The sequence below is a fragment of the Salmo salar genome, chromosome 05 (assembly GCF_965601325.2).
Source record: "Salmo salar chromosome 05, fSalSal1, whole genome shotgun sequence".
Lineage (NCBI taxonomy): Eukaryota > Metazoa > Chordata > Actinopteri > Salmoniformes > Salmonidae > Salmo > Salmo salar.
In genome coordinates this window covers 8,423,280-8,441,458 of record NC_138295.1, presented here as the reverse complement: position 1 = coordinate 8,441,458, position 18,179 = coordinate 8,423,280, and the positions used below count along the sequence as shown (strand labels likewise).

The 18,179-nt window shown below is 42.5% G+C and overlaps 1 protein-coding gene across 1 annotated transcript in view; it reads left to right on the top strand.

Annotated features, from left to right (window-relative positions):
• LOC106604146 (transforming growth factor-beta-induced protein ig-h3) overlaps positions 1-16,416 on the top strand; it is a 32,248-nt gene extending 15,832 nt beyond the window's left edge. Inside the window, exons 5-17 of the mRNA XM_045717841.2 lie at positions 1,475-1,639; positions 2,074-2,220; positions 2,388-2,529; positions 2,640-2,852; positions 3,544-3,681; positions 3,868-4,010; positions 6,002-6,138; positions 10,690-10,820; positions 11,714-11,838; positions 13,244-13,346; positions 13,473-13,531; positions 15,720-15,747; positions 15,840-16,416. Coding sequence (XP_045573797.1) covers positions 1,475-1,639; positions 2,074-2,220; positions 2,388-2,529; positions 2,640-2,852; positions 3,544-3,681; positions 3,868-4,010; positions 6,002-6,138; positions 10,690-10,820; positions 11,714-11,838; positions 13,244-13,346; positions 13,473-13,531; positions 15,720-15,747; positions 15,840-15,901 — 1,593 coding nt within the window. The 3' untranslated portion in view covers positions 15,902-16,416. The remainder of the gene's footprint in view (positions 1-1,474; positions 1,640-2,073; positions 2,221-2,387; positions 2,530-2,639; positions 2,853-3,543; positions 3,682-3,867; positions 4,011-6,001; positions 6,139-10,689; positions 10,821-11,713; positions 11,839-13,243; positions 13,347-13,472; positions 13,532-15,719; positions 15,748-15,839) is intronic.
• The last annotated feature ends 1,763 nt before the right edge of the window (positions 16,417-18,179 follow it).

The window sequence follows — 18,179 nt, the reverse complement described above, 5'->3', positions numbered from 1 at the left end:
AGGCTGTAATCGCTGCCAAAGGTGCTTCAACAAAGTACTGAGTAAAGGGTCTGAATACTTATGTAAATGAAATATTTCAGTTGTTGTTTTTTATACATTTGCAAAAAAAAATTTAAAACCTGTTTTTGCTTTGTCATTATTGGGTATTGTGTGTAGATTGATGAGGGGGGGAAAGAACGTTTTAATTAATTTTAGAATAAGGCTGTAACGTAACAAAATTTGGAAAAAGTCAAGGTGTCTGAATACTTACCGAATGCACTGAATATACTGAACAAAATAACAAAACGCTACATGCAACAAAAGTTCATATAAGGAAATCTGTCAATGTAAATACATTCATTAGGCCCTAGACTATGGATTTCACATGACTGGGAATACAGATATGCATCTGCTGGTCATAGATACCTTAAAAGAAAGGTAGGGACGTGGATCAGAAAACCAGTCAGTATCTGGTGTGACCACCATTTGCCTCATTCAGCGTGACATCTCCTTCACATAGAGTTGATCAGGCTGTTGATTGTGGCCTGTGGAATGTTCTCCCACTCCTCTTCAATGGATGTGCGAAGTTGCTGGATATTGGCAGGAACTGGAACATTCTGTCATACACGTCGATCCAGAGCATCCCAAACATGCTCAATGGGTGACATGTCTGGTGAGTATGCAGGCCATGGAAGAACCGGGACATTTTCAGCTTCCAGGAATTGTGTACAGATCCTTGAGACGGGGCAGTGCATTATCATGCTGAAACATGAGGTGATGGCGGTGGATGAATGGCACAACAATGGGCCTCAGGATCTCATCATGGTATCTCTGAACATTCAAATTGCCATTGATAAAATGCAATTGTGTTCGTTGTCCGTAGCTTGTGCCTGCCCATACCATAATCCCACCGCCACCATGGGAAACTGTTCACAACGTTGACATCAGCAAACCGCTCGCCCACATGATGCCATACACTTGGTCTGCAGTTGTGAGGCCGGCTAGATGTACTACAAAATTCTCTAAAACATTGGATCCGGCTTATGGTAGAGAAATTAACATTAAATTCTCTGGCAACAGCTCTGGTGGACATTCCTGCATTCAGCATACCAATTACACTCTCCTTCAAAACTTTAGACATCTGTGGCATTGTGTTCTGTGACAAAACTGCACATTTTAGAGTGGCCTGTTATTGTCCCCAGCACAAGGTGCACCTGTGTAATGATCATGCTGTTTAATCAGCTTCTTGATATGCCACACCTGTCAGGTGGATGGATTATCTTGGCAAATGAGAAATGCTCACTAACAGAGATGTAAATGAATTTGTGCACAACATTTTAGAGAAATAAGCTTTTTGTGCGTACGGAACATTTCTGGGATCTTTTATTTCAGCTCATGAAACACTTTACATGTTGCGCTTATATTTTTTTGTTCAGTATATATTGTTAGCTTGTGACTGATTTGTTATTCTGATGAAAATCTGGTTTTTATGTAGGAAATCCTAGATGCTCTGGTGAGCAACGTGAATATTGAGCTCCTCAACGCACTCCACTACCACATGGTGAACCGTCGTTTGACCTCTGAGGACCTGAAGCATGGATCTGCCTTCCCCTCCATGTACCAAGACTTCAACGTTCACATCCACCACTACCCCAACGGAGTGAGTAGCATCTGTCCAATGTTAATGTTGCATTATATTGGAAGCACAGGCGGTTGGTTACACCTTAATTTGGGGAGGACGGGCTCATAGTAATAGGCTGGAATGGAATGAATTGAATGGTATTGACACATCAAACACAGGGTTTTCCATCTGTTTGATACCATTCCATTCTCTTCATTCCAGTCATTATTATGAGCCACCCTGCTCTCACCAGCTTCCTGTCATTGGAAGGTATATGATGTGGTGACCTGGCCTGGGCCCAGATCTGTTTGTGCAATATGACCAAGCAAGTTGTAACCTCTAGAGAGACAGCTCAACGACAAAAAGACACATGAACAGACATTTAAAAATCTTTATTTTTCAAACGGTCACGTTGACCATCGATCGAAAGACAGCTGAACAAAAGATCACAAAATGTTCTCTTGTCATTGCAGATTGTAACAGTGAACTGTGCTCGTCTGGTGAAAACAGACCAGCATGCGACCAACGGCATCGTGCACATTGTGGACAGAGTCATCACCGCGGTTACCAACAACGTGCACACTTTCATCGACACCGATGATGATCTGGAGACTCTTCGTGTAAGTAAACGACTTTAACAGTTTGTCACTCCATTCATTCATTCATTAATTCATTCACAGAACAGTCTATCATACAGAACTCTCTTACCATTTCCTACCTGTTAAACATATGATATGATTCAGTGTTGATTCAGTGTTGATTCAGTTTGTGATTCTATGTTTTTTAGACTGCTGTTGCTGCTGCTGGTCTGACCCAAATGCTGGAGAGCGATGGTCACTACACGGTGTTCGCTCCAACCAACGAAGCCTTTGAGAAGATCCCCCCTGAAATGCTCAACAGGATCCTGGGAGACCCCGTGGCTCTGAGAGGTGAATCCAAGGACAGTTGGATATAGAACGGGAGATAGATATCGGAGACGGGAACCCAATGACTTATTAACGTGAACTAAGTTCTACTTGTGTCTGTACTCTCCATCCAGACCTGCTGAACTACCACATCCTGAAGAACATGCAGTGTGCAGAGTCCATCACATCTGGTACTCCCCTGGAGACCCTACAGGGGACTGTTCTAGAAGTGGGCTGTGATGGGACTGACATGACCCTCAACGGGAAGGCCATCGTCCAGAAGAAAGACCAGCTGGGGACCAACGGAGTCGTCCATTACATCAACGAGCTCCTCATCCCAGACTCAGGTATTTAAATCAGAGCCAGATCCTTAAATTGAGAGTTGTTGCGTCAACGCCAAATATAAAGCTGTAATTCAAACTATTCGGCTTCTACCTTCTTTTATGAGATTATTAGTAATGGTGATTTAGTCTGAGAAGGTCTCTGACTGCCATAGGAGTTGAGAGTCTAGTCTGAGAAGGTCTCTGACTGCCATTGGAGTTGAGAGTCTAGTCTGAGAAGGTCTCTGACTGCCATAGGAGTTGAGAGTCTAGTCTGAGAAGGTCTCTGACTGCCATTGGAGTTGAGAGTCTAGTCTGAGAAGGTCTCTGACTGCCATAGGAGTTGAGAGTCTAGTCTGAGAAGGTCTCTGACTGCCATAGGAGTTGAGAGTCTAGTCTGGAAGGTCTCTGACTGCCATAGGAGTTGAGAGTCTAGTCTGAGAAGGTCTCTGACTGCCATAGGAGTTGAGAGTCTAGTCTGGAAGGTCTCTGACTGCCATAGGAGTTGAGAGTCTAGTCTGAGAAGGTCTCTGACTGCCATAGGACTTGAGAGTCTAGTCTACGTGTGTCTGTATGGAATGCTACTGCAACGAATATAAAGTATACCATTCAACTCAATGGTTCATGTTGAGACAAGACCTCAAGGCTACTTAATGAAGAGTCTTCTCCATCTCTGTTCAATGAGAAATGTTAATTTATGTACTGATCTCTTTTTAAGCTAAAACCTTGTTGGAACTGGCCCAGGGATCCGTCGTTACCACAGCAACCAAGCTGTTTGTTGATGCTGATCTTGGCTCCCACCTTTCTGGCTCAGAGACTCTGACCATCCTGACCCCTCAGAATGAAGCTTTCAAAGGTAACATTGATCGATGGCGCTCCCTCCATCTTTTTCTCCCCCCCATCTCTATCTCTTTCTCTCTCTCTCTCTCCCTCTCTCGTTCTCTCTGTGTCCCTCTCTCTGTGCTAACAAACAGGAGTGACTTGAGCCATGATTCTTGAGCCATTTCATAAATCTGAGAACTTCTGTATGTATTTTTAACAGAGGGTGTGACGATGACTGGTGAGCTGAAGAAGCTGTTGAAGAACCACATCCTGAAGGAGAAACTGTCTTCCAGTTTACTGTACCACAGACAAGAGCTAGAGACTCTGGGAGGAATCAAACTCAGAGTGTTGGTCTACCGTAACGTAAGTACCACAGATCAAATCCCTCTGGAGGACCTACAGCTGGCATCTGATGATACAGAAGCCTCAGTGCAGATTGAGCTGAATTAAGAGATTTATCAAAACGTAACTCTGAGCACAGTTGTTCTTCTGGAAAAAGACAATACTCTTCCTAAAGGTTAACTCATTATGTAGATTACCCTCTTCCTAAAGGTTAAAGGTTAACTCATTATGTAGATTACTCTCTTCCTAAAGGTTAAAGGTTAACTCATTATGTAGATTACTCTCTTCCTAAAGGTTAAAGGTTAACTCATTATGTAGATTACTCTCTTCCTAAAGGTTAAAGGTTAACTCATTATGTAGATTACCCTCTTCCTATAGGTTAAAGGTTAACTCATTATGTAGATTACTCTCTTCCTAAAGGTTAAAGGTTACCTCATTATGTAGATTACCCTCTTCCTAAAGGTTAAAGGTTAACTCATTATGTAGATTACCCTCTTCCTAAAGGTTAATGGTTAACTCATTATGTAGATTACTCTCTTCCTAAAGGTTAACTCATTATGTAGATTACTCTCTTCCTAAAGGTTAACTCATTATGTAGATTACTCTCTTCCTAAAGGTTAACTCATTATGTAGATTACTCTCTTCCTAAAGGTTAACTCATTACATAGATTACCCAAAATACACTATACCAAATTATACAAAGCATGATTGTGCTGTTTTCATATTAACAATGAACAGTTTCTGGCTGGTCAATTCTCCAAATGAGTCAGGGAAGTAGGCCTAATACGTGAAGTTTTACCCCCGAAACAGGTGTTGATCCAATGACACGAGAGAGAGTCCCTCTACACATCCTCATACTGTAGAATAGTTATCCAGAATGTTGTTTCACACCGTTTTTCACAGCTCTGCTCTGTTCTCTCCTGGGTGGCAGATGAAGGTTGTTCGGGCAGCAGCTCTCACATTTCTGCTTTATAATGGAATTTCCAGACGACCACAATTTCCAGAGAGAGAGAGAGAGAGAGAGACCACTTGTGAGCCATCGGTTCAGAGTGAAGGAAAGACAGGAAGGGAGTCAGGTGTCAGGCTATGTCCCAAATGGCACCCTATTACCTATATAGTGCACTACTATTGACCAGGGCGCATGGAGTTCAGGGCCAATAGGGCTCTGGTCAAAAGGAATGCACCTGCTGTCTCTATCTCTGAATGATCGGCTATGAAAAGCCAACTGACATTTACTCCTGAGGTGCTGACCTGTTGCACCCTCAACAACCACTGTGATTATTATTATCTGACCCTGCTGGTCATCTATGAACATTTGAACATCTTGGCCATGTTCTGTTATAATCTCCACCCGGCACAGCCAGAAGAGGACTGGCCACCCCTCATAGCCTGGTTCCTCTCTAGGTTTCTTCCTAGGTTCTGGCCTTTCTAGGGAGTTTTTCCTAGCCACCGTGCTTCTACACCTGCATTGCTTGCTGTTTGAGGTTTTTGACTGGGTTTCTATACAGCACTTTGAGATATCAGCTGATGTAAGAAAGGCTTTATAAATACATTTGATTGATTGATTGATTGAGGTAATGGGGTGCCATTTGGGATGCAATCATGGTGATGGTAGAGCAAACATTACTCTAACCTCTGTATGTTCCCCTCTGTCTCTGTCTCTCTCTCTTCCTCTCTCTCCCTCTCTCTCTCTCTCTTCCTCCCTCTCTCTCTTCCTCTCTCTCTTCCTCTCTCTCTTCCCCCCTCTCTCTCTCTTCCTCCCTCTCTCTCTCTCTCTCTTCCTCTCTCTCTCTCTCTTCCCCTCTCTCTCTCTCTCTCTCTCTTTCTCTGTCTGTCTGTTCCCCTCTCTCTCTGTCTCTTCCCCTCTCTCTCTTCCTCCCTCTCTCTCTCTTCCCCTCTCTCTCTTCCCTTCTCTCTCTGTCTGTCTGTTCCTCTCTCTCTCTCTGTCTGTTCCTCTCTCTCTCTCTCTCTCTGTCTGTTCCTCTCTCTCTCTCTCTGTATTTTAATAACAGAGCCTGTGCATAGAGAACTCCTGTATCGCTGCCCACGACAAGACTGGACGTTTTGGCAGCATGTTCACAGTCGACAAGGTCCTGACTCCCCCAATGGGCACCATCATGGATGTCCTGAAGGCTGATGACCGATTCAGGTGAGAATCAATGGAAAGGCTTACCAAGGCTTACCAAGGTTGTCCTTAATAATATATTGAGGCAATATGATTCAATTTCAGAAGAACAAGAACAGACATGTAGCATATGTACAAAAGAGGGTACACTGTAAAAAATAAAAAGTCTCAAAACACCATGATTGTGTAATGAAAACATGACAAGTAGTACACCTAAACTGAAATCTGATGTTTGGAGGTTGTTTGAATGTAAACCCAATGTAAATGGTATGATACACATCATAGATTTTAAAACAGAAGTACTCTGAAACACCCAAAGTGGTTCTTCAACCTGAATATTGTTAATTTTACAAAAGTGTTGTGAAAACACTTTTGGGGGTTTCAGTGAATGTAAAAGGCAACGTCAAAACACGGAAAGTTCTCATACCATGTAACGTGCATCTCACCCTCGGTGGAGGCTTTGGCCCCGGGCGTGTTCTCTCCCCCGCCTTCACCTTAACCCTACCCCTATGGCCCGGACTGGACCACTGTGGAGCGGCATGCTCAGGCTCCGGAGCGGAGCCGTCGACCGGAACAGGATTGGGGACACGCACCACTAACCTGGTGCGGGGAGCAGGGACGGGCCGGACAGGACTGGGGACACGCACCACTGACTTGGTGCGGGGAGCAGGGACGGGCCGGACAGGACTGGGGACACGCACCACTGACTTGGTGCGGGGAGCAGGGACGGGCCGGACAGGACTGGGGACACGCACCACTGACTTGGTGCGGGGAGCAGGGACGGGCCGGACAGGACTGGGGACACGCACCACTGACTTGGTGCGGGGAGCAGGGACGGGCCGGACTGGGGACACGCACCACCAACCTGGTGCGGGGAACAGGGACGGGCCGGACAGGACTGGGGACACGCACCACTAACCTGGTGCGGGGAGCAGGGACGGGCCGGACAGGACTGGGGACACGCACCACTGACTTGGTGCGGGGAGCAGGGACGGGCCGGACTGGGGACACGCACCACCAACCTGGTGCGGGGAGCAGGAACGGGCCGGACAGGACTGGGGACACGCACCACTAGCCTGGTGCGGGGAGCAGGGACGGGCCAGACAGGACTGTGAACACGTACTGGTGACCTGAAGCGTGGAGCCGGTTTAGCCACTCGTCCTGGCTGGATGCCCATCCTAGCACGGCATGTGCTGGGCATGTCCACCGGACGCACCGGGCTGTGCGGGCGCACTGGCGACACAGCGCGCAACTCCGCATACCATGGTTCCTCCTCCAGATCTTCCCTCTGCAGGTCCTCAATCAACTGCCTCATCATCTTCGTCTCTTCCTCCGCCGTCATCCCCCACGAGAGCAGTGGTCTGGGCTCTTCCTCTGCCCTTCCGGACAACCCCATTAGCCCCCCCAAAAAAATGTTCTTGGGGGTGTTTTCCGGGCCTCCTCGACCGCCGCCTGCGACTCCGTCTACCGGCTGGCTTTACCTCCTCGACCTGGGAATCCTTCCGCCAGGGTCCTTTCCCCGACATGATCTCCTCCCAGGTCCAGAACTCCTTCCCCTCGCGAGCCCATCTCTCGCGCTCCTTTTCCTCCCGCTGCTTGGTCCTGGTTCGGTGGGGTGTTCTGTAACGTGCATCGCCTGGTGACGAGGAAGCGGACCAAAACGCAGCTGGGAGCGAACACATGTTTATTCAACACACTGGAATTAAACATGTACACAAAATCAAGAAAAATGCAGATACGTTACGTGCTCAAACAAAGAGACAACACCCCACAAACAGCGTGGGGAAAACAGCAACTTAAATGTGATCCCAATCAGAGACAATTAGCGACAGCTGTCTCTGATTGGGAATCGACAGAACCCAACATAGAAATAAACCCACCTAGAGCCTACACAAGGCTAAAACGTAAACCAAACACAAACCAATGAAAAATACCTAACATGACACACCCTGACCCAATATACCCGAGTTCACCTGGTCAGGGCGTGACATACCATCAGTTTAGAAATGGTTTAAAGTCTAAATATTGATTGATGGAGGAGGCCTATGGAGAAGAGTTTTTTTCCACCTTTATTTTTTCAATGCTTTATTTAGACAGAAACAGGAGGAGCATTACGATGGTACATTTCCTCTGAATTTTACCCACCTGTAACGGGTGTCGTAATGTAGAGATCAAAGCGCAGCGGGTTGCGTGCTCATAATTATATTTATTAAAGCGAACACGGAAAAACAATAACCAAAGAACGACAGCTAACAGATTTGCAGGCTAAACAACAGCAGTGCAAATACAACTACCCACAATGAGACAGGTGAAAACAAGCTCCCTAAGTATGACTCCCAATCAGGAACAACGATGTACAGCTGTTCCTGATTGAGAGCCACACCCGGCCAACAAAGAAATACAAAACCTAGAAAACCAAAACAAGAACATACACCAAAAACCCCGGAACACATAAATACAATACCCCTCTACATACACATAACCCCCGAACCATATAAAACAAATACCCTCTGCCACGTCCTGACCAAACTAGAATAACAAATAATCCCTATTACTGGTCAGGACGTGACACCGCCAAATCACACAGCCACACTATTAGAAATTATTCTGGAGTGAATTGAAATTAACACACACGCAAAAAAAAACATATACTTAATAAAACTGAATGCAAGTCGTGCTAAACCTGTTGTCTAGCAGTAACGCCCCCGGATCAGAGACGTCATCCCTCTCCCAACCGAAGACCGAAGTTAAATTCCCTTCTCCAACCCTTCAGTCTGTTTCTCTAACCTATCTGTAATCACCTGTTCCAACCCTTCAGTCTGTTTCTCCAACCTATCTGTAATCACCTGTTCCAACCCTTCAGTCTGTTTCTCCAACCTATCTGTAATCACATGTTCCAACCCTTCAATCTGTTTCTCCAACCTATCTGTAATCACCTGTTCCAACCCTTCAGTCTGTTTCTCCAACCTATCTGTATCCCCTTTGTCATTTCATAACTGTCTTTTTTTAATGTATGCTAGTCGTTTCAATGATTTGTTCATTTCAATTTACCAAAAGAATGTAAAAATGAATCAAACTGAATATGTTGTTAAAAACATAAGTATCTTTCATAAGTATTAAGCTTGTTGTGCCATGAAGTGTAATGGATCATGATGAACGCATATCAAAACCGGCAGACAAATAGATTCAATGAGCACAGCACCCATTCCCACATTCATGATTGTCAATGGAAGAGGCAAGTGCAGAATCCTCATGTCTTGCAGTTTTACTGTCGTTGTAGTAAATGGACCAAGGCGCAGCGGGTCGAGTGCTCATCTTAACTTTATTAGTGACCACTTAAATAAACAAAAACGAACTAACAGTCTTGCAGGCTAAATACAGCAGTGCTAAGAACAACCTCCCACAATCCCCAAAACAAACATACTCCTAATTATAGGACCTTCAATCAGAGGCAACGATACACAGCTGCCTCCAATTGAAGGCCCCAATCCCAAATACCTAAACATAGAATTAAACACCCTAGAACAGACATAGAGAGATACAATATAGAACAATGACCAAAACCCCGGAATACATAAATCAAACACCCCTCTACATAAACACATACTCAAAACCATATAAAACAAATACCCCCTACCACGTCCTGACCAAACTATAATAACAAATAACCCCTTTACTGGTCAGGACGTGACATTTACATCCAGTTAGTGCTGGTGGTTTGAACACTACGCTTGACAATGCCTGCCAAACCGGTATAAAATGGCAAATTATCAAATACGTAAAACAATGTTACCATTAAGACACCAGACACGGGGATTTAATTCTGCATTAGACAGGATTCAAAACATAATAGTGTTTAGAAGCTTTAGAGAGAGGAAACGACACCAAAAGAGACGGTATCTAATTCTGCGCTGAACAGGACACGAAACACCAAAATAGTGTTTTCAATCTTTTTCGGATAGTGCTCCCAGTCCCTGGCCATGTGTTGCACAACACTTGATTAAGTTGTGTTACGACACACCATGTAATGTTTCAGAACATCTCAGGATGATGTGTTTCAGTACTCCAGCAAAGTGAAGGTTTTGTCTCCTTGAAGTTGGTGGCAGCTCAGTTGCCACTGGTTTTGGTGTTACAACACACTTCATTTTAACAGTGTAGCTTCTGCCTACGTAGCACAGCGTGTGTTCTTCTTCTGTAGCTATAGGCCCCCAAGCGTCTTAATGGTTTTTCCAGAACTGAAAGGCTCAAAAGGCAATATGCTGCTTCATTTCCACCCACGTTCAGAGACCTGGTTCTTTTCCGTTTACTCTGTATGTTTTCACTACCATTGATCTGTTCTGTTCTGCCATGATTCAACTCATACATGTTTGGTATATTTGGCACATCAGAAACCACAACTCTTCGATGTGGTAAAAACTTTCCTCTTAGTCAACTGAAGTCCACTTTCTTCCTCTGAAGATGTTTTTTTTTTTTTTTTTTGCAAACTGTGTGTGTTGGAAATCAGTCAGTTGTCAAGTCTTCTTTGTTGCTTTGAGGGTGGTCTTTCTAAGTGAGTGTTCCCTTCTTTTTTTCCAGTCTGTTGGTCGGTGCAATCCAGACGGCTGGCATGACAGAGCTGATGAACCAGGCCGGTCCCCATACCGTGTTCGCTCTCACTAACGATGCTTTCAGCGCCTTGCCAAAAGCTGACCTCAACAAACTCATGGGTAAGGACAGCCCTGGCTCCAGACATTCTGGTTTTTCTAGAACAAAGCCCGTCTCAAACGAGAATACAGGGTTGAGATCTGGTAATGTAAGACTAAGATAATTATAACAGATACCTCTCCGCCATATGTGCTCTATCACATGTATGTCATATGTCATGCATGTAGTGTATGTCATATGTAGTGTATGTCATATGTAGTGTATTTGGGTGACTGGCATCCTGCCTTACAAACAACCAAACTGTGAACAGGTTTCACATGACTGCCTTTGCAAAACACTGTACTTTTCCAGCAAAGAAAAATCAATGGCACCCAAGGACAACCTGATTTGTCCCACAGTGAGAATATGTTCGGCAGACAGACAGAACTATTGGAATGAACCTAATAACCTATCTACACCCAGGAAATGATGACATGATGAAATGCGTCTTGGATGCTGCCACTCGTACGAATGCCAAACAGCAGTGGTTAACTGGAGCCAGTTGTTCAGTTACAGTATGACCTACCTACAGTATACTGCAGCTACATTTACTGTTGTTTGGGGATATAAAATAATGTAGAATGAATAAACACTGCCGGTTGTTTAATGATTGCCTAACTGTTTTGCAACAACAACTGTTTAGATGAGCAGGACACATTTAGACAAATAGAATCATGTTGAATGACTTCATGGTCAATGACTTGAGAATGTAGCTGTAATGCTAAAGTTATGCCAAGTACCTTAACTCGTCAGATCCATGTTGCACAACCAATTCCTTTTTCCTTTTTAAGCATTCATTCTTCAGCAGTGTTTTAATGCAGACTGGTAGTTTTCCTAATTCCTCAGTTTGTAAACGTCTAGACCATAGAGATACAACATGATCCGGTAGGTGTTCTGATATCAGCTTGTTGTCTAGGTAACCCCCAGGAGCTGGCCGGTGTGTTGAAGTACCACATGGCTAAGGAGATTCTGGTCAGTGGAGGAGTGGGCTCCCATACCAGACTGAAGCCTCTGCAGGGAGACAAGCTGGAGCTGAACATGGTACAGTAGGCCCTTATGACTGTTTGATCCTGGAACACACGATCCTGGAACACACGATCCTGGAACACATGATCCTGGAACACACGATCCTGGAACAATTTGATCCAATAACACATAATGTTTGATATTGATACTACTAACATGTGTACCACCAGTTCTACCAGTACTAACATGTAATAACAGTATGAACATGTACTAACATGATCCGAACTGAAAGGCTACTAACATGTACTGGTAGTACATGTTAGTACTGGTGGTACACATGTTAGTACTGGTAGTACTGGTGGTACACATGTTAGTACTGGTAGTACTGGTGGTACACATGTTAGTACTGGTAGTACTGGTGGTACACATGTTAGTACTGGTAGTACATGTTAGTACTGGTAGTACATGTTAGTACTGATTTAACATGTACTAACATGTAATAAGAGTACTAACATGTACTACCAGTACTAACATGTACTACCAGTACTAACATGTACTAAAATATAGTAACATTACTAAAATATAGTAACAGTACGAACATGTAATAACAGTACTAACATGTACTACCAGTATTAACATGTACTAACATGTACTACCAGTACAAACATGTACTAACAGTACACACATGTAATAACAGTACACACATGTAATAACAGTACACACATGTACTACCAGTATTAACATGTACTAACAGTACAAACATGTACTACCAGTATTAACATGTACTACCAGTACTAACAGTACAAACATGTACTACCAGTTTGATACCAGTCTACTATTTATGATTTTGTTTTCAGTGGAGAAAATGTTACTTTTTTTATTGTGTACTTCTATGGCTTACATAATTTGTGCACAATGATATACAGTACCAGTCAGACGTTTGGACACGCCTACTCATTCAAGGGTTTTCTTTATTTTTACTATTTTCTACATTGTAAAATAATAGTGAAGACATCAAAACTATGAAATAACATGTAGTAACCATAAAAGTGTTAAACAAATCAAAATCTATTTTATATTTGAGATTCTTAAAAGTAGCCGCCCTTTGTCTTGATGACAGCTTTGCACACTCTTGGCGTTCTCTCAACCAGCTTCACCTAGAATGCTTTTCCAACAGTCTTGGAAAAGTTCCCACATATGCTGAGCACTTGTTGGCTGCTTTTCCTTCACTCTGCGGTCCGACTCATCCTTAACCATCTCACATTGTAGTGTATGCCAATGTAGAAAATAAAGAAAAACCCTATTTTCTTTACTATGTAGAAAATAGTGAAAAATAAAGAAAAACCCTGGAATGAGTAGGTTTGTCTAAACTTTTGACTGGTACTGTACATTCTTTCAACATGACTTGATTGTCGTGAACCCCTGTTATGAAAATATTAAGTATCACCTTATAAATGCCCTGTATGTTTTTCTCCTTCAGAGGAACCAGACCGTGTACATCAACAAGGTCCCAGTGGTTGAAGCCGACTTGATGGCCACCAATGGAGTTGTCCACGCTGTGGGAGCCATCATAAAGCCACTGTGTAAGAGCAATCGCTTTACTGTCCATAAATACTGAATAAACCATCTCACATTACGTATTTTGGCATACTGTATTATCCTCCAATTGTCATTCTAAACCTGTCTCGTTCTCTCTCTATCTCCTCCAGCTCCTAAGGTTGACAGGGAACAGGCTGATGACCCCATCAGGACTGCCTCTTCCATGAGAGTAAGACATTTATAGACAGTTAACTTATCATGTCTCTTTTCACTGATTTATTAGATGACCGTCGTTGTAAATCTGCAGCTATGTGAATGTACATTATCTTAAAAGAGACTTGTTTTTGTATATTTATATATACAGTTGAAGTCGGGAAGTTTACGTACACTTCGGTTGGAATCACTAAAACTCGTTTTTTAACCACTCCACAAATTTCTTGTTAACAAACTATAGTTTTGGCAAGTTGGTTAGGCCATCTACTTTGTGCATGACACAAGTAATTTTTCCAACAATTGTTTACAGACAGATTATTTAACTTATAATTTACTGTATTACAATTCCAGTGGGTCAGAAGTTTACATACAATAAGTTGACTGTGTCTTTAAAAACAGCTTTGAAAATTTCAGAAAATAATGTCATGGCTTTAGAAGCTTCTGATAGGCTAATTGACATCATTTGAGTCAATTGGAGGTGTACCTGTGGATATATTTCAAGGCCTACCTTCAAACTCAGTGCCTCTTTGCTTGACAACATAGGAAAATCAAAAGAAATCAGCCAAGAATTGTAGACCTCCACAAGTCTGGTTCATCCTTGGGAGCAATTTCCAAATGCCTGAAGGTACCACGTTCATCTGTACAAACAATAATACGCATGTATAAACACCATGGGACCACGTAGCCGTCATACCGCTCTGGAAGGAGACGCGTTCTGTCTCCTAGAGATGAACGTACTTTGGTGCCGAAAAGTGCAAATCAATCCCAGAACAACAGCAAAGGACCTTGTGAAGATGCTGGAGGAAACAGGTACAAAAGTATCTATATCCACAGTAAACGAGTCCTATATCGACATAACCTGAAAGGCCGCTCAGCAAGTGTCACGCTTGTCGTTGGAAATGGAGAACCAAAACGCAGCAGGTATGTGTATGCTCATCTTGTTTATTAACTTCCAAAACACGAACGTACAAAAATAACAAAAAAACACAAACGATTGACAAACTGACAGTCTGGTAAGGCACTAGGCTAAACACAGAACAATCACCCACAAAAGCAAACACAAACACACCCTACTATATGGGACTCTCAATCAAAGGCAGATAGACAACACCTGCCTTCAACTGAGAGTCCCAACCCCAATTAATCAAACATAGACATACACTCACTAGACTCCACATAGAAATACCTAAACATAAACCAAAACACGGAATTACTAAATCAAACACCCTTTTTACAAAACACACCACCCTGAACCACATAAAACAAATACCCTCTGCCACGTCCTGACCAAACTACAATACTAATTAACCTTTATACTGGCCAGGACGTGACAGCAAGGAAGAAGCCACTGCTCCAAAACCGCCATAAAAAAGCCAGACTACGGTTTGCAACTGCACATGGGTACAAAGATTATACTTTTTGGAGAAATGTCCTCTGGTCTGATGAAACAAAAATAGAACTGTTTGGCCATAATGACCATCGTTAGGCTTGCATCATGAAGCACGGGGGTGGCAGCATCATGTTGTGGGGGTGCTTTTCTGCAGGAAGGACTGGTGCACTTCACAAAATAGATGGCATATTGAGGAAGAAAAATTATGTGCATATATTGAAGCAACATCTCAAGACATTAGTCAGGAAATTAAAGCTTGGTCGAAATGGGTCTTCCAAATGGACAATAACCCCAAGCATACTTCCAAAGTTGTGGCAAAATGGCTTAAGGACAACAAAGTCAAGGTATTGGAGTGGCCATCACAAAGCCCTGACCTCAATCCTGTAGAAAATTTGTGGGCAAAACTGAAAAAGTGTGTGCGAGCAAGGAGGCTTACAAACCTGACTCAGTTACACCAGCTCTGTCAGGAGGAATGGGCCAAAATTCACCCGACTTATTGTGGAAGGCTACCCGAAACATTTGACCCAAGTTAAACAATTGAAAGGCAATGCTACCAAATACTAATTGAGTGTATGTAAACTTCTGACCCACTGGGAATGTGATGAATGTGATGAAATAAATTATTCTCTCTACTATTATTTTGACATTTCACATTCTTAAAATACAGTGGTGATCCTAACTGACATAAGACAGGGAATTTTTACTAGGATTAAACGTCAGGAATTGTGAAAAACTGAGTTTAAATGTATTTGGCTATGGTGTATGTAAACTTCCGACTTCAACTGTAAATATTGTTGTATTCCTTTATTCACAGACGGACTCAAGAATCGGAGTCAAAAATGGTAAATATTCTTGGATCTCTCACAGTCTCGTGAAAAAACGAAACAAACTACTGTCAAACTGGTGTTAAATGTTGTTTGGATCTTTGTTTCAGATGATCTCTTCCAGAAGGTCAGGAAAAGTATCTCCAGTAGAACGATGACTCGCATCCAGTAAATTAAGAGGAAAACATAAACATCAACACAAATCAGTGGATTGTTCCTTTTGTTTATGGAATATAATCTTATCTGGAAGAAAGAAAAGAAAGGAAGGCTAATGGATCTAATTTTGTCAAAGATGGTACATATTAACCTAGATGAAGACAGAGATGGGGTATATTTTAGTGGAATATCTTGTATAATTGCTTTCATATACCAAAGACTGAAGATTTGAATTACTTGTATATTTTCTTTTATGTGAAAATGGACAACCAAAGCACAGCAACGAGCTATGACTACATATACTGTAGTTTCATAAAAGTGTTTTGAATGTTCACACGTGACTTCTGTTTTAAATATAAACGCAGAGTGGATTTTCATGAGAAATATATACTTTGTTTTGATATGATAGATGTAGCATGTTTGCATGTTTAGGCTGGAATGGAAAAGCTATTCGGGCATACGCAAATAAGTTCTGATTCTCTTCGATATTTTTTTTTTTTTTTCATTAAACCTGTTGAAAACAATAATGCACCCATAGTTATGTCACATGCTTTCCATTTGTAACACACTGTAGCAATATATTGATGTGTGGAAACCAAAGAGCAATGTCTGCACATCCCAAAAAAAATGTAATGTTAATTTTGTAGTTTGTTGGGATTTCTACAAGTTCTATCCATGACGACACCTAAGTGTTTCAAGATATTGGCACGGCACTTGTGTATATTATATCATATTATCTGCATCAAAAATGGCATCCTATTCCCTTTTTAGTGTCCTACTTTTGACCATGGTCCATAGGGCTCTGGTCAAAAGGTAGTGTACTGTATAGGAAATAGGGTGCCTTTGGGACGTACCATACTCGATGTCTGAGAACAATGTCTTCTTTTTGTTTGAATTAGACAAACTGCTGCTGAAAACCACCAAAACAGGTCCAACTGTAGAACAACGTCAACACCTCACTGTACAGGAACTGAACTGAAAATCTCATCCATGTGATATCAATAATAATTGAATCCAAGATCATTACCTTCAACTCACCACTTACTAACATTGACTTTAATGTTAAGTTTTAACAACTCTTTGAAGTTTGTTTCTGTATGTTCTCTGGAGGGGGGAAAAGGAAGAATTGTTCTCTGTAAAGAATTTAGAACATAGGAACCCTTACTGTGAGTTCCAGTTTTTTGGTTGAGCGCCTGGGAAGGGCCGTGTATAGGAGTGTTGTAAGGGAGAGAGCGAGAGAGAGAGAGGGAGACAGATATATGCATGCAATAGCTAGCTCCCAGTTGGCAGGTCTCCCGGCAAATGATCCGGAACAATGAATGAAACATTTCAAAAGTGTTTTACACTCTGGAGCAGACACTACCAAGCTGTTGGAGCTACAGGGGGCAGAGAGACCACTGACTAGGAGCCCTGGTCAGGAACTGAAGGCCACTGACTGGTCTGGATGCCAAGAAACAATTTAACAAGTCTAAATATTATGAGACAGATTATGGAGAAGGCAAAGGTCACGGCACTCATTAGAGCTCTGGAATTCCCACCGGATTCTAGAACTCTCTCTGATGTCAGAGTTCGGATTTTTTATAAGAGACTTACAGCTCAAGGTAACAGATGGAGCAAAGACCGTCAGGAAGAGTAATAATGCTGTTACATCCTTATTATTACATCTATAACCAAACATGTAGTGACAATATTGTTGCTGGATGTCATGTAGTTTATTACATGCTACTAGTAGCCTATAGTATATTGTGCAGCAAGACACGGTAGATTGGCACACCATTTTAAAAGCAAAAGTCATGCACGTTCAGAGGGTTTCTATGTCAAAGTGACCATTGTTTAAGTTCAAACCTCTGTTTAATTTATTCTTTACCTTAACTGTGCCCTCCTGGACTATGAGGAAGTCGGCCTAGCGCCCGTTATTGCCCTGTAATATCGAACACGTGTGGTACTATTAAAAACACCATGGTTTTAGTATTGCTTTTACTTCATGTATTCCTCTACTGGTCCTGTTCCTCTGGCTTTAACACTTCTTCAAGACAACTAGCCATAACATTATCATCCCTGAAGACAGCTGTTACCCTTACTAGCAGAGGAAAGACAGGTAGCCTACTAAGCCTAGCCTAAGAGCTTTGTTCTTCCTATATTAAAGTTGAAATTACAACAATGATTACTCATCTCTGACAGAGCAGGATGTTTCACGACATCAGTGAAGAGGGTGTCTTGACCTAACATTCACCAGTTATACCTAAAGTTTTTATAGCCTGGTACCAAATGAAATCAAATTTTATTGGTCACAT